Source organism: Dermacentor albipictus, chromosome 10 (genome assembly GCF_038994185.2).
Source record: "Dermacentor albipictus isolate Rhodes 1998 colony chromosome 10, USDA_Dalb.pri_finalv2, whole genome shotgun sequence".
Taxonomy (NCBI): Eukaryota; Metazoa; Arthropoda; class Arachnida; order Ixodida; family Ixodidae; genus Dermacentor; species Dermacentor albipictus.
In genome coordinates this window covers 6,394,331-6,417,239 of record NC_091830.1, presented here as the reverse complement: position 1 = coordinate 6,417,239, position 22,909 = coordinate 6,394,331, and the positions used below count along the sequence as shown (strand labels likewise).

General features: G+C 43.7%; 1 protein-coding gene across 1 annotated transcript in view; it reads left to right on the top strand.

Annotated features, from left to right (window-relative positions):
• Window positions 1-10,612: 10,612 nt before the first annotated feature.
• Window positions 10,613-22,909, top strand: part of LOC135920314 (inositol-tetrakisphosphate 1-kinase-like) — a 12,634-nt gene continuing 337 nt past the window's right edge. The window contains exons 1-6 of the mRNA XM_065454524.2: window positions 10,613-11,045; window positions 12,847-12,871; window positions 14,287-14,412; window positions 15,288-15,405; window positions 20,075-20,457; window positions 22,748-22,892. Of these exons, the coding sequence (XP_065310596.1) occupies window positions 10,945-11,045; window positions 12,847-12,871; window positions 14,287-14,412; window positions 15,288-15,405; window positions 20,075-20,457; window positions 22,748-22,892 (898 nt within the window). The 5' untranslated portion in view covers window positions 10,613-10,944. The remainder of the gene's footprint in view (window positions 11,046-12,846; window positions 12,872-14,286; window positions 14,413-15,287; window positions 15,406-20,074; window positions 20,458-22,747; window positions 22,893-22,909) is intronic.

Sequence of the window (22,909 nt, the reverse complement as noted above, 5' to 3'; positions counted from 1 at the left end):
TAGACGCCGTTTAACGCGATAAATAAACGATCAGGCAAAGAATAATTTTTCCCCAAAAATGGAAAAAACAGTAAGCCTATAGCCCATGAAAATATCGTTTTTGCTTCGAAAAATAAAGTGTCTCGAAACCACCGGTACTTCACATATATCAGTCCCTAGGCATGCGTAGACGCCGTTTAACGCGATAAATAAACGATCCGGCAAAGAATAATTTTTCCCCAAAAATGGAAAAAACAGTAAGCCTATAGCCCATGAAAATATCGTTTTTGCTTCGAAAAATAATGTGTCTCGAAACCGCCAGTACTTCACATATATCAGACCCCAGGCATGCGTAGACGCCGTTTAACGCGATAAATAAACGATCCGGCAAAGAATAATTTTTCCCCAAAATGAAAAAAACAGTAAGCCTATAGCCCATGAAAATATCGTTTTTGCTTCGAAAAATAAAGTCTTGAAACCGCCCGTACTGCACATATATCTGTCCCCAGGCATGCGTAGACGCCGTTTAGCGCGATAAATAAACGATCCGGCAAAGAATAATTTTCCCCCAAAATGAAAAAAACAGTAAGCCTATAGCCCATGAAAATATCGTTTTTGCTTCGAAAAATAATGTGTCTCGAAACCGCCGGTACTTCACATATATCAGTCCCTAGGCATGCGTAGACGCCGTTTAACGCGATAAATAAACGATCAGGCAAAGAATAACTTTTCCCCAAAAATGGAAAAAACAGTAAGCCTATAGCCCATGAAAATATCGTTTTTGCTTCGAAAAATAATGTGTCTCGAAACCGCCGGTACTTCACATATATCAGTCCCCAGGCATGCGTAGACGCCGTTTAGCGCGATAAATAAACGATCCGGCAAAGAATAATTTTTCCCCAAAAATGGAAAAAACAGTAAGCCTATAGCCCATGAAAATATCGTTTTTGCTTCGAAAAATAAAGTGTCTCGAAACCGCCGGTACTTCACATATATCAGTCCCTAGGCATGCGTAGACGCCGTTTAACGCGATAAATAAACGATCCGGCAAAGAATAATTTTTCCCCAAAAATGGAAAAAACAGTAAGGCTATAGCCCATGAAAATATCGTTTTTGCTTCGAAAAATAAAGTGTCTCGAAACCGCCGGTACTTCACATATATCAGTCCCTAGGCATGCGTAGACGCCGTTTAACGCGATAAATAAACGATCCGGCAAAGAATAATTTTTCCCCAAAAATGGAAAAAACAGTAAGCCTATAGCCCATGAAAATATCGTTTTTGCTTCGAAAAATAAAGTGTCTCGAAACCGCCGGTACTTCACATATATCAGTCCCCAGGCATGCGTAGACGCCGTTTAACGCGATAAATAAACGATCAGGCAAAGAATAATTTTTCCCCAAAAATGGAAAAAACAGTAAGCCTATAGCCCATGAAAATATCGTTTTTGCTTCGAAAAATAATGTGTCTCGAAACCGCCGGTACTTCACATATATCAGTCCCCAGGCATGCGTAGACGCCGTTTAGCGCGATAAATAAACGATCCGGCAAAGAATAATTTTTCCCCAAAAATGGAAAAAACAGTAAGCCTATAGCCCATGAAAATATCGTTTTTGCTTCGAAAAATAATGTGTCTCGAAACCGCCAGTACTTCACATATATCAGTCCCCAGGCATGCGTAGACGCCGTTTAACGCGATAAATAAACGATCAGGCAAAGAACAATTTTTCCCCAAAAATGGAAAAAACAGTAAGCCTATAGCCCATGAAAATATCGTTTTTGCTTCGAAAAATAAAGTGTCTCGAAACCGCCGGTACTTCACATATATCAGTCCCTAGGCATGCGTAGACGCCGTTTAACGCGATAAATAAACGATCCGGCAAAGAATAATTTTTCCCCAAAAATGGAAAAAACAGTAAGCCTATAGCCCATGAAAATATCGTTTTTGCTTCGAAAAATAAAGTGTCTCGAAACCGCCGGTACTTCACATATATCAGTCCCCAGGCATGCGTAGACGCCGTTTAACGCGATAAATAAACGATCAGGCAAAGAATAATTTTTCCCCAAAAATGGAAAAAACAGTAAGCCTATAGCCCATGAAAATATCCTTTTTGCTTCGAAAAATAATGTGTCTCGAAACCGCCAGTACTCCACATATATCAGTCCCCAGGCATGCGTAGACGCCGTTTAACGCGATAAATAAACGATCCGGCAAAGAATAATTTTTCCCCCAAAATGAAAAAAACAGTAAGCCTATAGCCCATGAAAATATCGTTTTTGCTTCGAAAAATAAAGTGTCTCGAAACCGCCGCTACTTCACATATATCAGTCCCTAGGCATGCGTAGACGCCGTTTAACGCGATAAATAAACGATCCGGCAAAGAATAATTTTTCCCCCAAAATGAAAAAAAACAGTAAGCCTATAGCCCATGAAAATATCGTTTTTGCTTCGAAAAATAAAGTGTCTCGAAACCGCCGGTACTTCACATATATCAGTCCCTAGGCATGCGTAGACGCCGTTTAACGCGATAAATAAACGATCCGGCAAAGAATAATTTTTCCCCAAAAATGGAAAAAACAGTAAGCCTATAGCCCATGAAAATATCGTTTTTGCTTCGAAAAATAAAGTGTCTCGAAACCGCCGGTACTTCACATATATCAGTCCCCAGGCATGCGTAGACGCCGTTTAACGCGATAAATAAACGATCCGGCAAAGAATAATTTTTCCCCAAAAATGGAAAAAACAGTAAGCCTATAGCCCATGAAAATATCGTTTTTGCTTCGAAAAATAATGTGTCTCGAAACCGCCGGTACTTCACATATATCAGTCCCTAGGCATGCGTAGACGCCGTTTAACGCGATAAATAAACGATCAGGCAAAGAATAATTTTTCCCCAAAAATGGAAAAAACAGTAAGCCTATAGCCCATGACAATATCGTTTTTGCTTCGAAAAATAAAGTGTCTCGAAACCGCCGGTACTTCACATATATCAGTCCCTAGGCATGCGTAGACGCCGTTTAACGCGATAAATAAACGATCAGGCAAAGAATAATTTTTCCCCAAAAATGGAAAAAACAGTAAGCCTATAGCCCATGAAAATATCGTTTTTGCTTCGAAAAATAAAGTGTCTCGAAACCGCCGGTACTTCAAATATATCATTCACCAGGAATGCGTAGACGCGGTTTAACGCGATAAATAAACGATCCGGCAAAGAATAATTTTTCCCCCAAAATGGAAAAAACAGTAAGCCTATAGCCCATGAAAATATCGTTTTTGCTTCGAAAAATAAAGTGTCTCGAAACCGCCGGTACTTCACATATATCAGTCCCCGGGCATGCGTAGACGCCGTTTAACGCGATAAATAAACGATCAGGCAAAGAATAATTTTTCCCCCAAAATGGAAAAAACAGTAAGCCTATACCCCATGAAAATATCGTTTTTGCTTCGAAAAATAAAGTGTCTCGAAACCGCCGGTACTTCAAATATATCATTCACCAGGCATGCGTAGACGCGGTTTAACGCGATAAATAAACGATCCGGCAAAGAATAATTTTTCCCCAAAAATGGAAAAAACAGTAAGCCTATAGCCCATGAAAATATCGTTTTTGCTTCGAAAAATAAAGTGTCTCGAAACCGCCGCTACTTCACATATATCAGTCCCCAGGCATGCGTAGACGCCGTTTAACGCGATAAATAAACGATCCGGCAAAGAATAATTTTTCCCCCAAAATGGAAAAAACAGTAAGCCTATAGCCCATGAAAATATCGTTTTTGCTTCGAAAAATAAAGTGTCTCGAAACCGCCCGTACTGCACATATATCTGTCCCCAGGCATGCGTAGACGCCGTTTAACGCGATAAATAAACGATCCGGCAAAGAATAATTTTTCCCCAAAAATGGAAAAAACAGTAAGCCTATAGCCCATGAAAATATCGTTTTTGCTTCGAAAAATAAAGTGTCTCGAAACCGCCGGTACTTCACATATATCAGTCCCCAGGCATGCGTAGACGCCGTTTAACGCGATAAATAAACGATCCGGCAAAGAATAATTTTTCCCCAAGAATGGAAAAAACAGTAAGCCTATAGCCCATGAAAATATCGTTTTTGCTTCGAAAAATAAAGTGTCTCGAAACCGCCGGTATTTCACATATATCAGTCCCCGGGCATGCGTAGACGCCGTTTAACGCGATAAATAAACGATCAGGCAAAGAATAATTTTTCCCCGAAAATGGAAAAAACAGTAAGCCTATAGCCCATGAAAATATCGTTTTTGCTTCGAAAAATAAAGTGTCTCGAAACCGCCGCTACTTCACATATATCAGTCCCCAGGCGTGCGTAGACGCCGTTTAACGCGATAAATAAACGATCCGGCAAAGAATAATTTTTCCCTAAAAATGGAACAAACAGTAAGCCTATAACCCCATGAAAATATCGTTTTTGCTTCGAAAAATAAAGTGTCTCGAAACCGCCGGTACTTCACATATATCAGTCCCCAGGCATGCGTAGACGCCGTTTAACGCGATAAATAAACGATCCGGCAAAGAATAATTTTTCCCCAAAAATGGAAAAAACAGTAAGCCTATAGCCCATGAAAATATCGTTTTTGCTTCGAAAAATAAAGTGTCTCGAAACCGCCGGTACTTCACATATATCAGTCCCTAGGCATGCGTAGACGCCGTTTAACGCGATAAATAAACGATCCGGCAAAGAATAATTTTTCCCCAAAAATGGAAAAAACAGTAAGGCTATAGCCCATGAAAATATCGTTTTTGCTTCGAAAAATAAATTGTCTCGAAACCGCCGGTACTTCACATATATCAGTCCCCGGGCATGCGTAGACGCCGTTTAACGCGATAAATAAACGATCAGGCAAAGAATAATTTTTCCCCGAAAATGGAAAAAACAGTAAGCCTATAGCCCATGAAAATATCGTTTTTGCTTCGAAAAATAAAGTGTCTCGAAACCGCCGGTACTTCACATATATCAGTCCCTAGGCATGCGTAGACGCCGTTTAACGCGATAAATAAACGATCAGGCAAAGAATAATTTTTCCCCCAAGATGGAAAAAACAGTAAGCCTATAGCCCATGAAAATATCGTTTTTATGTCGAAAAATAGTGTCTCGAAACTGCCGGTACTCCACATATATCAGTCCCCAGGCATGCGTAGAAGCCATTTAACGCGATACATAAACGATCAGGCAAAGAATAATTCTCTCGAAAATGCTCGATCGCCGCATGAATCAATTCCTCCGCACGTGCTGACCCCTTTTTACGCGATAAATAAACGATATGGCACATATTAATATTCTCAGAAAAATGGAAAAAACAGTAAGGCTATGATAATGTTGTTTTAGGCAGGTCGAATTCATTCTCTCGAACCAGCTCTATCCCCGCAAAAATCACTTACCACGCACGTGCGAACCCCTATACTGTCGTTGCTCGTTAACAATTATAGATATTGCAGTTAGACAATAATGAAAGGCAGGGATGTTAATTAACCAAGTTCTCGCCTAATTGGCCACCTATGTAAGGGTGTCTCAAGCGGTCAATTTTATGAGCTTATAATGTATTTAAAGGGACACTAAAGGTTAATGGTAAGTCAACGTGGACTGTTGAATTACCATTCCAGAAACCTCGAAACGCTTGTTTCGTGCGAAGAAGAGACTTATTTTAAGATAAAATGCGTTCTGAAGCATCCGCTTTCCTCTAGCGCAATTTAAATCGCCCGCCCTCCGATTGAGGAGTGGTGACGTCATGGTCTCATAGTGACGTTGCGCCGTCGGTGAGTAAAACGGCGCCCGCAGACGGCGCTACAGCTTTTCTGTGCATTTAAGTTTAAGGAGCTTTATCTGTGCAGAGCGCAAATGCGCGGCCAGAAACAGAGGCAAGACAGAGCCGAAGCGCACGACGATAAGCTGGTTCTTTATTTTATGACGCCAACTTCGACGCTTGTTGCAATGGGTGACCCTGACAATGACACATTAGCTCGCGATGCTGGGCTCGAGTTTTGCGATTTAAGCACTGATGAGCGTGACCTGCTGTTGAGGGTTCGCGCTGCCGGCGTCGTTGCGTACTACTACGACCGCGGCCTGCTTTCAAAGGCACTTCACGCAACTTCAGTAAGTCGGCGTTGAACTCGTAATCCTATGGACGAAAGTGCAGCGAGCACACTACGTGTTTGTTTGGCTCTTTGCCAGCGCACTGTGGCAGAGGTACGGTACTTAACCACTTCGAACGGAGAGGTTCACTCGTTGGCACACAGTGATATAACGTTGGATTCGTCGCTGCATCTGCCCTTGGCCAAGTTCCGCGGACCGTTCGCGCATCCCAGTACATCACATGGACGTGGCATTCTCGCTGCCTGTTCCAAATGCAAGTTTCGTGCGCCAGCAGGACCACCGCACCACGACGCGATAAAGAAACAACTGAAACTCCAAAACGCGCGCGGCGCAATGTCGAGCGAAAACGAAACCTTTCGATCCCCTATACTACACAAGGATAACATCAAAATGTTATTTTTTTCTTAAACCGAATAGAAGTAGACAAGTAGCATTTTCTTCCGTCTTATAGCCTAATAAAATGATCTTTTTAATACGAGTAGTTGAGTACTAGCGACATAAATTATGATGAGGAGTGCTTTCGTCATCGGGCTAGTACCGGAATGTCGCTGGGGGGTCTCAAATCGTGTCGTTCATTTGCCTCAATTTCTCGGTTACTAAAGCTCTGCTCGCGATTATATTGACGCCTTAGGCGTTCTAGAGCATTGCTTTGTCACTTTAACTTGACTTTCTGGTAACCTTCAGTGTCCCTTTAAACCCACCGCATCGTTTATGTAGTGTTGCCCAAGTTTAGTCTTCTAACATTAACGGCACATATCGGAGCGGTCTACGTTTCATTTCTTTTTCCTCGCTTTTTCTTTAATTTTCGGCTTGCTGCTACATTCTTGAAAAAGAAAAGAGAGTGAGTGAGAGCGAGTAAAATTTTTATTGAATATAAATAAAATAGGGCGCGATGGTTGGAGACATAAAGATGTGCTCCGAGCAGTCGCCATACTTACCCTTTTCTTTTAAAAGCCGCCAGCCACATCAAAATCAGTTCATGCAGTGTCGAGGAGGAGGAAAAACTTTATTAAATGGAAAAAGAGCTGGGTGGTGGGCGTGGTCCCTAGTTCAGCAGGACTCTGTTGACTCTGCACGCCGTCTTCGCCCTTTCTGTGGGCCATAACACTGACTGTGGGCTGGAGCTGGCAAGTTCACTCTCCCGCTGCTGTAGTTGGACGGGGTATTGTATCCAGGTCTGAGCTTTTCCGGCATTCCCAGGCTCTGCCATGGCTAGCTTGTCCCCCACACAAGGAGTTTCCTTATAACAAATCAGGTTCACATAGTCCGGGGGAAGCTGACTCGCTAAACTTATGCTTAAACACAATGGCGTGTAGCCTAGTGGGGTGTGGTGACGTGTTTGCTTGTAGTTGACGGAAGATCACTGCCGAGCAAAACATTTTCATCGTTCGTGCGTATGACGACAGGAATTCATTGAGAGGCTTTTTCACCGTCGTATCATAAAATTTATTAATGATAATTCCATTCTTAGTCCCTGTCAGATTGGTTTCAGGGCCGGCTGCTCCATCTGGCATGCCCACGTCGACAGAAAGCCGAATACAACTCACTCGACGTCATAAGCTGCCTTAGTGACGCTCGATATCGCTAAAGCATACGACACTGTGGAGCACACTGTACTGATCAATCGGTTAACTTCCTGGGGTGTTCCTGGGTATATAGTAGCGCGGATTCAGTCATTTTTAGGTGAAAGAGAATTCTATTGCTACCAAAGCGGCGTTTCTTCTTCTAAACACAAACAAACAGGAGGCGTACCGCAAGGCACAGTCCTTGCCCCGGTGCTTTTTAATATTCTGATGAGCACACTACCTTGTCATCAAGAAATAACTACTTATGTTTATGCAGACGATATTGCGTTTTTTGCATCTGCAAATGACATCCACACGCTATACCAACGACTGCAAACTTACCTTTATGCTCCGGAGAGGTGGTTAGATGTTAGTCACTTCACACTCAATGCCAGCAAATGTGCTGCTCTCGTTCTTCCGATACATGACATAGTGCACATTTCATTGTCTTACCACCTGCAAGACATACCACAGGTGGAATCTGTTAAATACCTCGGAATAACGCCTCTCTCAATCGGCGCTCACACATAGATCACGTGACTGGAAAAGGTACCCGTGCAACTGGCATATTGCGTAGGCTGAGCAGTCGTCGAATAGGATTGAGAAGAGATACACTCCTAATGATATATCGTATGTACGTTCGCCCTGTATTAGAATTTGGTTGCGTGCTCTTCTCTGGAGCTCCAGCCCACATGTCCCGTCCTATAATCCTCTTAGAAAGAGAAGCATTACGTCTGTTTTTAGGTCTTCCTAAATTTGTTGCAAATTCTATTATTTATCTAGAATCCCGTGTTCCTCCACTTTAGTGCAGGTTCCGGCTTTTTACGGTGCAGACGTTCTTAAGGCTTTACTAATCACCGCTGCTTCATCCCCAAACAATATTTATTTCACAACCTGCATTGTTTTTCGGTGTCATCTAGCCGCGACTACATACTCCGCAAATCATATTCGTGCAAAAATTACTTGACTCTTTGGGCGTGCGCATATGCGATGTACTTCCTATTCCCGACAGAGCTGTTGCAACGGATATTCAATTCGATGACATTTTTCCTAATAATGCAAAATTACTTCCACACCGTATTCTAGACGGTATATTAAAAGATCATCTGAAAAACCTTCAAACAAACGTTGTAATTTCTACAGATGCTTCACAATGCGAAGAAAAGTCAGGTGTAGGAATATTTTCCCCGATTCTCGATTGGACATTTTCTCTTCGGCTGCCAGATTTCATACCAATAATTTTAGCCGAATTCGTGGCCGTGGTGCTGGCATTACGCAAATTAGGACCATCAATTACGTCAGCCGTGATAGTCACTGATTCGTTATCATTGTGCTCATCCCTTACTGCTTCTAGTGATTCTCACGTGATGAAGACATTTCGTACATTGGTACCTGGTTACTTGAGAACCATGCGTTTGATTTGGGTGCCTGACCATAAAGGACTAATCATAAATGAAATTGCAGACTCTCTAGCCAAGGCATCGATAAGTGGCCCGATTCTCCCTTGCTGCCCTTTCACTGCATGCTAATGTTATTGCTGCTAGATTTCGCAGGAGTGTCATTATTCAGACAGTATCAGGCTCCGCGATTAATAACTCTGTGGATTGCGGACATCTCCTACACCCTTGGAACAGAGATTTTTGCCGAATACGGAAAATTGAAGTGTCCATAAGAAGGCTGCGCTGCCGTATACCTGTACTGAACGTCTACCTCCACAGGTCTGGTCTGGTCCCCTCACTATTATGCTCATTCTGTGGCAAAGCGGAGACAATTGACATTTCTTGTTGTGTTGCAGACGTTTTCCTATTATAAGAAAACGACTACTAGAAATTCCGCATCGCTCTATTGGTCTAACTTTATCAGTGCCTCTGATCCTATCTTTTGGAGCCTCCATTATTGGGTTCAGCCAGAGAAATGTTTGCTTGGCAATCCAAAATTACCTCATTGAAACCAATCGATTTCCATGTTAGAGTGATCGTTCTCCCTCCCAACGATAGCTTTCTTTTATTTCTTATCTATTATTATTATTATTATTATTATTATTATTATTATTATTATTATTATTATTATTATTATTTTATAGCCGGTTTTCATCCGATTATTTCTTTTTTTTCTGCAAACACAAACCGTTTACTTTTAAACTCCAACGCTAAAATTGTTTACTCCCTTGTTATCATTACTATTTTTATGCACCTAATTGAACCACCCGATTCTTGGCCAATCCCCCACTGTGGGTATGTGCCACGGCCACTTAGGACAACAACAACCCCAGTCTATGGCGCGCGCTTAGAAACCGAAACATTTGAATTCCAGCAGGCAGCTCATCACACGACTTCACTCTGTTGTCTGCGTGCTTCTTCTATTGTATTCGTTCTTTACTTCACGCTGAGCAAAATTACGCGCGCGATATAGCATTCAAAACAGCTCTGTTTGCGAAACCGCCTCATATGCAAGCCGACATACATGTATATTTGTATAAGTCCGGTGTTGTACGCGAGTACTTCCCCCGCATACGCGCCGAGATTACGGCAGCCGCGAGAGGTGGCACAAGGAAAAGAAGAGAAATGCGGTAGTTTTGAGCCAAACTCTATGAATGATGAGATTGCGAAAATGTTGCGCAATGACAAGGTGTGATGAAGCGCTCATGGCTCACGGAAAGTCCGCGAACCTCGATCGGTCACATGTAGGGAAAGGTGTCGCTGTTCATTTTAGTTGCAAAATTCACCACAAAGTTTAAACCACGTATTTCTACATTTAGAACTTAATGTTTAGTCCTGTTATCTACTGACGCGCAAAAACAATATTATTTTTACTTTTTGACATTATAAATAAATACTTAGACTAGTAAATAAATGCATAGATGGCGCTAAAGTCTGTTAAAGGCCAAAATTGGTAGCAACATATTGTTGCATTTAGAATAAGGGATTTGCACTTATTTAATGTTCTGCAATCTGTTTCGCAACGTGTTCTGTGCATAGTTCCGTGAGCTTGCCACGGCTACCGACGGCTCCGAGCCTGACAGGCCAAGGCTGGCAGCGAGTGCGTGCGGCATAGCGTCTGCCTGGCACTGCCCACGGCCGGACGCGTTCGGCGCATACGACGTTTGTCTGCCCCAACGGCGCGCGTGTTGGATTACGTGATGGCCTTCCGCGCAGCATCAGCACCGCGCGTCCGGTGCATGTGGTGACATCCGCCGCGACGCCGGCTTGAGGAGCTGTTGCTGCGCGCCAGACCTCCGCAATGCGCTGGCAGCCGGCGGCGACGTAGGCACGCCGTCTCGTCATGTGCAACATGGAATCCAGCGATCGTCCCCGCGTCGGCTTCTGGTGGGGTGACAAGAAGAGCCGCGAGCTCAGCACGGAGGACTTCAAGCAAGCCTGCGCGTAAGCACGCCCCCATCGCCGCCGCCCCCTTTCCACGCCTCGCGCGCGGTGCATCTTGAAAACGCGGTCGCTGGCGACTCGCGTTGCATACCGATCATCGTAGCCTCGAGATGCCTCGGCATCTGTCTAGTATGAGTCAGCTACCGGCTATTGTTTGGCGGGCATGGCTGGAAAAAATGCGTTGGAGGTTGACGGGTTGTCGTGGTGTGACTAGACGTGCACTGGTTAAACGCCGGTTTATTTGGAGCAGTTCAAAAATTTGCGCGCCAGGCTTGCATGCTACTAGTCAAGCTGATATTCTTTACACAAGACTAGTGCTACAGGGTTCGAGGCTGTCAGTATAATACACGAGGCGTTATCAACTACTTCCAGCAAGCAGCACACATACCCATAGCGTAGATTCAGAACAGAGACTTTTACTAATCCTGTACCTCACGTACACCGAAATCAGCCACCATATCTTTGGGGCATAGATATTTACCTGCTGTGATTAGAAATGTTATTGAAAAATATAGTGGTCATATTATGATGTGCTGCTGTTTAAATTGTATATTTAAGCATAAAGCAAGAAAACAATGTTGTGGTGAAAACAACTGTTCTAGTTTTATGTGATTACGCTTTTCTTTTTATTCACGTACCCTAAAGGCCCTTTACGGGCATTACATATGGGTTAGAAAAAAGAACCAATAAAGTGATCATATTGCATAACACAGTGAAAAATCAGAAAAGCATAAACAAACACGCTCAGGAAAACAGGAAACATATTTGGATAACAATATCATGGATATCAATGTGGGACAGGTTTTCTATTATGCCCCTGCCAGATATTGAAAGTATAACAAGTGGAGATTCACGTAGGAAATATATGTGCATTTAACCAGGGCAGTATATATCCATGATATGCACAATTTTTCAGAATGGAGGACCTTTTGCAAGCATTTTTCATCTGGGCACTGGTGCAAAATTAAAGCAACATTTCATGTCACATTGTTAATGCTGCTTGAAATGCAATTGCCATGAGAGTGCCAGATAAGCAAGGACAATGGTAATGCCAAACTAAATTTACGCATCATTACCTTGACTCTGCATGTAAAACACATTACATGCAACAACTTATTTGCTTTGCGACTTAATCATAAGCACTGTTGCGATAAAGCAGCTTCAGGCATCTGGTTGCCATTTCCATAACCATTGTTAAAACAGGACTTGTTGCTGATGTTAACTTATTTGAATGGTGCTGGAAGTATAGAGTTTTGTGAGGTGACAGAAGCTCTGCCTTTCATTTAGTTGCAGCACAATGGGCGATGAGACCACATATGACATTTTAAATTTCTGCACTATGCTGCATGACAAGTTACACCTGAGAACTTTGCTCTTTGATGTACACCATTCTTAAATAAACTATGAATCCCACAGCTTTGCTATGCTTCGAACATTGCCTGTTGCTCAGGTTCTGTGCTTGTGCACAATTTTTTTTCTTGCATATTGAGCCAGGATTCTGAACATTTCAGCTTGTTAATTGAGCATTGAGGCAGATCGTTGTACAGAGACAAACAGATGAACAGAAAGAAACGACACACGAGCTCTCTTCTGTTGTCTTGTTTTCCATTCGTCTGTGTGTATCTAGTACAATTTGTTATGAGCCAGCCACTTTTCATTGTCAGTGGATGAGAGATTGGGATGAATCATAGCAATGAAATATACGCATGTGTTGTGCTTCTATTCTACCGTGCCTGTATGGCATACTGCTCAGCACTATAATTGCGCACTTCTTGTTCATCATTATGGTGTTCTTTTACAGGTCCCATGGGCTGGAACTGGTGAAGGTATGGGAAACTTCTTTTTGCTGTTTCAGGGTACAACATTGCTCTTTACGTTGCTGCAGTCATAGCAGCGTGTAATTGTCGAGAACTGTGTTATTTATTTATTTACTTATTTCATACATGACCACAAATAGTTTGGCACCTTTAGTGTGCTACCTGTGCGACACCAGAAAAACCGTTTTTTGTCATATTTCGGTTTTTCCGGCCACATTTTCTGTCCATTTGCCATTCACAACCTAGTTAGGGACATGTGGATGCAGAAATGGTGTATGTCCATTGTCTGTTTGCTTTAGGCAGGAGCCCTACAGAATGTACAAGTGGAGAATGAGGTAGCTTCGTGGTCTTTCTTGGTGGTGAAGTCACAGAACCACCCACTCCGCTCATTCTAAATAAAGCCTTCGCACAGCCTTGCATGAGAATGTTTCCAATAATGGGACCTTTTCAACTGCTGCAAGCAAGATCGGGTGGCTGCTTGAAGGTACAGTGCGGTCTATTTTCAAAAGGAATGCCCCAATCTCTCACCTTCCTGGTGCCCTATCTGCAATTGCCAGCTGAAGTTATGTCAATATGCTGCACAGGGGATTAGCAAAGTGCCAGCGCCACCAACAACACATCATCTGTGACAAGGACAGGTGATTGTACACATGCCAGAGGGAAAGATTCATCTCATGGGTTCTTTCAGGGTAGTTTGTTGTTGGGCTAGTTGGTACAATGTTCTAGAAAAAAAAGAAACTGCGATAAATAGGACCTATTTTCTTTTTATGCTAACAAAATGGGTTTCTTTACAGTCACTCATTGGTTTCCTTTAACAATGGGACCACACTATAAAGTCGGTCTCAAAAGATTATGGACCATTATCTCTGTAGCCTCGGAATGCAGCCTGGTATTTAGATTTCCAGCATGTGCCAGTACTATATGCGAACAATGTAGTGTTGCACGGTTTCACTGGCAACCGTCACAAATTGCTCGAAATTCAACACTTTCTTGAATTCATCAGTCTGCAAACAGGTACCTGTCTTGCGGAAATTGCAATAGCTCTTCTGCACAGAAATTTGAGCGAATTGGTAGGCATTTATGGCCAAGCAGTACAGAGAAATGAACACTACTATGGAAGGGACAGGACATGTCTCTTTCCCTGGTCGCATGTCAATTTTTGCTCACATTTGTTATTAAGCACACTTCTTCTATCAAAATTCCATGTTAATGCCAACCCTGATGCCTCACTTGTATTGCAGTCTGGGTCAGCATGTTCAACGATCTGCTTCACAAAAGCTGTGCATGTGGTATTTGGTGCTTGCTTAGTCAGAGGTCAGCAGAAGAGCTTAACAGTTTCTCATGTTGGCCCACTGGCTAGCTTCATGGAACAGCTGTTGCAAGCGTACTTTCTGGCGCATGGATGTTTCTGGTGTACACGGCAGTTGGACCTGACTCGTCCCCTCGAGGAGCAGGGACCACTGGCAGCTATCGTGCACAAGTTCTGCGACATCCTTGTGCGAGCTGACCATGGCGACACCGAGTGCCAGCACATCACAGCCGAGTTTGAGGTACCTGATGCTGGATCCATTTATATGGTAGAACAAGAGTGGCCAGATGCGTATTGAATCAGCCAGTTCCATTTGTCTTAAGAGGAGGTTACTATGGGGCCAACTCCAATTTGCCTTTAAGTATGTAAAAATACAGAAACTCTCTCATTCGACAGCTGCTGAATGAATTTAATCAAATTTGCTGCATTTAAGAAACAAATGTTACCCACTGTTTGGAGCAGATTCTTTATTTAGTCCAATTTTTCTTAAAATGAAAGCTGCTGAAAATCACCAGAAGAATTTAAGCAAGCTGTTTACATGCCACTGTGCTTGACAAACTCTTGATGTTCACAGGTCACATATATTCTTGGCATTTGCAGTTACGAAGCATCCTTACGATGCACCATGAAACTGTTGGTGGTGTCTCATTGCATGCGAGCTGTGACTGCCGAGTAACAAGACTGACAGTCCATATGACTGAGGTGCTTACTGTGGTCCACTCTGTGCAGGTTAAAAAATAATGATCCTAAATTAAAATCGAACATTGGTTTTCTCAGGAGGACCATGCTTGCCTGGTAACACAACTCTGAAAACATGTTAAGCAATGCATATGCAAAATGAAATTTTAATACGATTGTCCTTTTGTATTATGATTAAATTGAAAAGCCGAGAGAGAAACAAATGGGAAGTGAGCCATCTGTTTCTTGTAAATACCGTCAATGGCAATAGTTTACCCAGCCAAGTCAAGGCCAGGAGAAGCTGCTTGCTTTAGCTACAGCAAATGTGGTGCTAGCAGAATACTTGAGAGGCAGAAGTTTCAGCTGCCACAGTTGATAGTGTCGCAGATGCCATGCCAGTGTTGTCCAAAGAATTGAGGAAAAAACCGTGGCATGCAGCGCTTTTGCCGAGCCCACCCGAGCGTGGTGGTTGTCGACCCCCTGGAAAATGTGCGGAAGGTGCTCAACCGCTTCCACCAGTACCGCCTGGTCGAGCAGAGCCCCCTGGCCACAACAGGTGAGGGTCACTGATGCACACCCCTTGGCGGAGCATTGCAGAAAACGTCACCGTTACCTCTCCTTTATCTCGCACTAGCCTGCCATCCCAGTCGACTTAGCTGAGAGATTACTTGCTCCCCTTTTGTTCACACAGTATAGCACCCTTTTCTTCTGTCCCATAACACTTACATAGACCTCCATTCTTCTTCTAAATGACAATTTGTAATATATATGCAGGTCTGTACTGTAGAAAGGACTGATGAAGGTTGGAGACATCATAAGTGAAGAAACAACTCTAAATAGCAAACAGAAAATGCTTTAGAGAAAAAATTCTCACTGCTGGCTTTGTTTCTAACCAACTTTTTTTGAGAATGCTGTTTCTCATTCATACACCCAAACCAACAATGCAGCCTCTAAATATTGGGCTGAAAGCAACACCTACCAACATCCATGCATTGAAGCGAATTGTTGCAAAATTGGAAGAAGGGTCTTGTGGCTCTCGAACCAGTGTGAAGTTCCTGAGGTGGCTTGAGCAAAAGTTGCAAACTGGGACTTGAACCTGATCAGTGGTTTCAGCTCAGGTTTTCACATACTCTGCTGAAGCATACACTGGCAACAAAATCAACTTACCCAAGCACATGTCATATTTAATAAAGGGAAAATTAGACATCCATACCATTCATAGCAATTGCTTCAAAGGAAACCTATATGGGTTCCTCGAAAGAAAAGCCTCGCAGTTTTGAAAAAGGGACACCTTGAGGGTTTCCACAGAACTGTTTGATCAAACATGTAGTATTCTTCATTTATCTGCATGTTAATGGGGAAGTGGTATTAAAGTAGCCCTGAGCCACTCTTTATTGAAGTCATGAAATTTGAAGTTAAATTAGACTATTATACTTTTGGCGCAAAAAGTGCTCCAAAGCGTTGAGTATAAGCAGAGTTATTAGCAATCAAACAGCCCCTTCATGGTGCTTCCGCTCCTTCAATTTGCACTGCGAAGGCTACAGCTGAGCGGAGCGTGTCCACAACGCTCCACCTACTGAATGCCACTGTGGCGCACAGTTCAAATTTTATTTTAAATGTTCACATACACACTTTGGCACCTATGAGCACCAAACGTAGTCATCCTCTACGAGCCACAGTGCCCTCCGCTAGCAGATTCACCCTGTCACCCCGCAGCGGCCATGGTATCTGCGCTACGTAGCAGACTGCAGCTACATGCAACTGCAGCATTTGCTTTGTGCACGACAGGGCTTAAGTGCGTGCTCGCACTCATACGCTCCTGTCTGGCTGTGCTTTGTGGTGTGGACCAGCTTTGTTCTGCACCAGCTTGACTGACAGATAGTAGCTACATCCAAATTAAGCATTTTGAAGCTCTATCAACAGCTCAATACAAAGTGAAGTCTGCCAAGGCACCTAACCAGCAGCAGCCAAGGGTGAGCGCGCACTGGCAAGCGTGCGTGTGGTCTGACCTTAAGTTTTACGTGGTTCGAGGCTAGTTGAGTGTTGGAAACTAGTTGAAATTAGCGAGACCCAATAGCTATGATACCGATGAAGTTTAGTTCCTATAAGAGCGGCCACTGTGAGCAGACGATAGTCGGTTTCTTTTGGAAGTACGCAATTCTTATAGAAATTCGAAAGCAGATTTTCGCTTACTTCAGCTCGTTTGTTAAACTGCATGAATAAATCTACACAGTAACAGTAGGAAGATGTAAACTGATCCAAACACCTTTCTTGATTGATGTCAGCTATTGGCCAATAACACTCACATATGGGAATCTGTTATATTATGAAATAAAACGTCCAGAAAAGAGTGAGGAGCTTCTGTTCAAATGAGAGCATTTGAGAAAGGTGACTTTGCGGTCCGCTTGCAAGCTCCACATGCTGTGCACGGCTGCCAAACTTGGCTGAGATGTTCACAGCAACACATGCTATCAGCGGACTTTTTTCACCAAGCCCGAAGGCTGGCTCAAGGCCCCTTGAAAGCTATTTTCTCTACCTTTATTTTACTAAATTTAACAAAACTGCAAAGTACTTTTAAGTGTTTCTGTGCTGATTTGTAATACACAACCATTTCTTTGCAGTAGACCAGTTAGTTTGAGTTAAAAATAATTTACCATTGTTTATAGGATGGAGCAAAAATTACTCGCCAACAAATTACTATGCACACACGGTTAGATACTAGAAAGCATAAGGAACACAATGTTATGAGCACCTTTTTATATAACAAGTATTAGCAATCTTACAGTGCTGGAACGTGGTGTGCTGAAAGTGTGACTAATTCACGATGCAACGTGCAGCAAAGAAAAACAATATTAGAACTCAAATTTGAAGAATCTACTGTTAACACCTGTAAGGAGGTACAAACAGAACAAACTAGGACAAAATAACAATAGCAGAAATGCTGTTTTTCTGTTACTACAATGAAGAAACAGGCAGTACAGTGCGACTCTACAAAGTTTTCTGTGGCATTCATAAAAGTACCTAGCATAAGTGTGCTGTCTTTAAAACTGCAGCAGTGTTTCTTGGCAACATTTTCTCTTTTTTTTTTCAATTCTGTTGTGTGCCCAGCGCTTGGAGAACTCACGTGCAACCACAGTTTTAGGACCAACAGAGATAATGCGTCTGGCAAGGGCACGAGTGTGCTGCCTGTATCTCTGTGAAAGATATTGCAGCACAGGCAGGACAGCCAGTCGACTTCTGCTTCCTTGTTGAGATTGCCACATATGTGTCGTCTTTCTTTTGGCAGTTGATTGTTTCTGCTGAACAGTCACTCTTGTGTTATCACTTCCTTGCAGGACATGGTTGCTGTATCAGAATGTTTGTAAACGTTATCGCCACATTGAGTTCGGCACATCCTAATCAGATTTTATGCATGTGATAAATGTTATTAGACAGAAGTGCAACTGCTCTGTAATATGTGACAGCTGTATAGATAGAGGCTGAACTTTAGCATTGTGATTCAATTGGACAATCGCCAACTGTGCTTGCCTCTATTGTCGTGACCCAAGTGTTGCTTTGCTGGGTGCAATTTCACTCAATAGATCCTTTATTCCTGTCGATTCTTCGAGCTGCTGTTTTTGCCCGAGCATTGACACTATATGCTGATGATATAGGACAAAGATATTAGGCCATTTGCAATAAAACTTTGCATGTTGACACCATCACTGCACTGCTGCTCGTTTTAACAATGTTTGCTTCAGCCAACATCGTTAAAAGATTTGGCAAGTGTTGAGAAGGCAGCTTGATTTTCTCTCATTTGTACAAACTACCAAGTAAGAGCTCTGTGGTGTTATGTTATGACTGCCCTTGATGAAAAAGATACATACTTGTCAAAGGAGGAAAGAAAATGCAACAGGGACATTGACGTTCTAGGATACATACAGTTCCCCAGTGACAAAGTGAAAGCCCAGCCTCAAGGACAAAGCAAATGGCATAAATGTGTGTGTACAGGCAAGGTCAAAAGCTTGCAGCACAAGGGTTTTGCAAGACGTTTCAGCCCAGTTTTCGTTTGCAGCCATAAAAACTGTGTTGGTTGTGCACAGTAGCGCACAAAGCACATCTGAAGTCCAGGAGCAGGAAATATTCTGCTTTTCCTTAGATCCCGCATCCTGTAAACTCCTGACGCTGCCTGTACACATGGCACACTTTCATGCTTGCTGAAACGAAATTTTAAAAGGACTTAATTAATTAGCACTTGAAGGGGAACATGGTCTAGTGCATAATTTCATCTGGTCGCTGAAATCTGGTACAATAATGCTTACCGTGTTTGAAGTGGTGACTCCTGTGGCAGCAGCAAGTTGGAGGTGCACTGGCTTGTGGGGATCGCACGCGCATCCCGATATATCCGGACCGGCCACGCGGTTATCACGCGATAATCACGTGCTCGCTCGCGGAGGGTAGCGGGGAGAGGGCACCTTCGCCGCTCCCGCTGCTCTTCGTGCCTGGCCGCGACGCTGCAGCCAAGGCACCCTGTTCCCTCCTTTCCCTTTCTTGGAACCGGGGAGACTCCCCTCTCCGCCGCTCGGGGAGAAGTGCTATACCCCCGATGCATCTTTGTCTTTCGGTTGAGGAGCTTGCGACTGTGGAGCATTCCGCACACCGTCCCCCTGTTGCGCCCGGCCTTTGTGTGCGACTCACCGCCCCAGGGCCCGAGCGCGGATCCACTTTGGGTGAGCTGAACTCTTATCAGGCTCTTTTGTGGTTCCCACCTAGTGCGGTTGGTTTCACCCCAGACGTGCGGAATGCTCCGCCGCTGTGGTTTTGTTTTGTGTTGTATTTGTATGTGTTGTGGCTGTTGTTGTCTGTTGGAATATTTGTACTCTAAGGTGAATAAACACCTTAGGTCGAGACTCACCCTGTCCCCCCTGGCCTGAACCCGCCGTGGTCACAACTCACTGCGAACCGCGGGTTAGGGGTCACAGCTCTGACTGCTAGGGCTGCTGCGAAAGTGCTAGCGAGCGACTGCCGCTCCATCGGCGCTGTGCGATCCAGAGAAGGGTCAGGTGCGCACGCGCGAGCCTGAGTAATACCCCTATAGGGGTATTACTCAGGGCAAAGGAGGATGGAGGGGACAGTGGTCAAGTGTGCAGCTTCTGGTGATGGATGTGCCTCTATGAGGTACTTTTATTTCTCACAGTAGAACTACTGCAACACTTAAATTTGGGCCCGTGTGTTTCCCTTCACAGAATGGATGTTTGTGCCGCCCTTTGTGGAGCTCACTGGAGCAGACATGGAAGCTGACCGGGCAACACTACGACAGCACAGGGTCCAGTTCCCCATTGTGTGCAAGCCACTGGTATCGCATGGCATGAAGAGGGCCCACCAGATGTGCCTAGTATTTGGTGAGCATGGCTTGGCAAACCTGCCGGGCCCCTGCGTGGCCCAGCAGTTTGTGCCCCACGAGGGACGCCTGCTCAAGGTGTACGTGCTGGGACAGCGCTACCACCTCACGTGGCGGCCATCACTCAAGGACTTTGTGGCTGACGACTCACCCACCATTTTCTTCAACAGCCAGGATGTGTCCAAGCCGCACTCCAGCTCCCCGCTCAATGCCGAAGCTGCTCTGGATGTGAGTGCCTGTGTGCATTCCTCCCGAGAGGTCTTGTTGCCTTCCCTGTGCTAAAGGCCCTTTGATGCAGACATCTTTCTACCCCGTTTCACACATAACAGGCAATGCTACAAAGGCTGGAGAGTTCTCTCCCTGCTCACGTTTTCTGACCGAAAAATTGTACATTGCATATGAAAGGCACAGACATGCATTAATCCCAAGTAAGATTAAGCCTCGTACATGTTGCAAAACATGACAATTATTACATGAAAGGCATGATAGACATCAACCTATTTATCACCGAATGAATGGAGTGGCACGTTTCTGTGACCAGGGGTCACAGCAGACCACTGGCGCTAGCTGCCAAAGCATAGCATGTCACACTGGAGACACAAAGGGGTACAGATAATATGTGATTGGATGTAATCTTATGCCTAAAAATTGTAATTGTAAAACATGTAGTAGTTGTTTTGCAGAAAGCCTTGCAGGTCGAGAACAACTGCATTGTGGAAGATGTGGAATGAGACTGGTATGTAGCTTCCAAAGCATTGCCTGCTAAGTATGACTTGGAGTATAGTGAACAAGAGCATTGGGTAGAACAGCCAGTTATGGTTTCATAGGTGAAATGTAAGATTGTCGTACACACTTGCATATCCAAATAATGTGGTGGTACACAAGACGTGCGACGCGAGCAAGAAAGATAAATGTGTGTGATACAGTCGAACCCACTTATAACAATATTCAAGTGCCAAGTAAATCCCATTATTGTAACCAATAATTGTTATAACCAGGTTGCATGATAAAAAAGCAGAAAGAACAAACATTCAAACATTTTAACTAGACAGAAAGAAGAACCGTGTTTACTCACACAATTTGTGCACTTCTTTTTTCTTACTTTAGGGCTTCAAGGAGAGGGTGCACGAATTATGTAACAATTTTGCAAGCACATCCTAAATAATATCTAGAGTGGAATCCTGGTTGTAAATCTCCAGATTTTGCGGCGTGCTGGGTTTTAACAACAGATTGGTGCAGTCCTGGTGAACTCCGTATAAAGACAATGCATTAAATACCTCACCGATATGGTACGAGATTATGCACGTCCTGCCTCACACGACAACTCGTGCAAAACTGTGAGCTTAAATATGTGAGAAGTGCCGTAGCTTCCTGCAGCTCCCTCTCAGCACTGTCCACTCTGCCAGGAACAAGTGCTGCACTGTTGGCTGCATACTGGGAAAAGAAAAAGAACTCTGAAAGTGATCACCCGAGAATACTGCCCTAGTGTGTATGGAAAGCGTGAGAAGATATAACTGATTACCCACTGGAAGGCACGCAGGTCCTATCGGATACACATGTTCATGTTTGTGTGCGCCCTGTGGTTAAATAAACCGCTTACCAAAATGTCCCCGTAGCGCATTATTGGTTATAGCAATTAAATCTGGCTACTTGAACTCTCCGCCTTTGTTGCCCCTCCCAAGTCTCCTTCCCGCTCCTCTGACTGGTGAGAGGGTGAAACGAAGACGGGAGAGAAGCGCACAAAGCCGGCGATGCGATGCTACGCGTGTCTGCCGTGTGTGGATAGCACATGCTAGAATTGAATAGTCTTTGGATGTTTTTTATGTCCCTTAAGCTTTATCCGTTTGACATTTAAATATGCATCGCATTGACACCAGCACAGTGTACCCTTGCCAACAGTGCCGGGTCCTTGTTAGCAGACGATACTGTCAACCGTGCACTTGCATGTAGCTATTTGTAAATCTGAGTTTAGTACAACATATTTGTCAACTCTGTCTGCATTTATGTGAAATGAATTATAATCTGCGGACTGCCATTACACTACAATAGGAAAACAAATATAGAAGTGCAGCAGCTTCTCCACTAGTTCAGAAACTGTGGGTAAATCAAGTAACTTGAATTGTAATTTTTTGTAAAATGGATGAACAACACATTGAAATGTAGCTTTAAAATGTGTCATCTGTCATTTATTAGAAAGCATAATTTAAACTGCTGAAATTGGCAGCTAACAAAAAAAGAGCCTTCTTGTGAAAAGGCTGTCTCTCAATATGCCATCATTAGCCACATTCACAATTCAAGGCAATATTTCAGATGGTCATACTTGGCATCATGTTCACAAGCTCTTGATGTCCATGATTCAGTGTAGTTCAATGTGCCATGTAGTGAAACGTGAAGATGCTGCCAGGCCGAGATCTGTATATGGCAGGATACAATTGCACCACTTCCTTCGTTGTAGCCTTATGGCAGCAAAAAACAGCATGCTGTTCCATGGTGTGATTCCAGTTGTGTAATTGTCCAGGGGGCGCCAATGCCATGCCCGCGAAAACTTCGTTTTGTGGTGGACACAATGAGGCAGCAGCTTGGGCAGAGACTCTTTGGCATCGACATCATTGCAGAAAGGGACACCGGGCGGCTCTGCATCATTGATGTCAACAACTTCCCTGGTAAGCACACATTCACC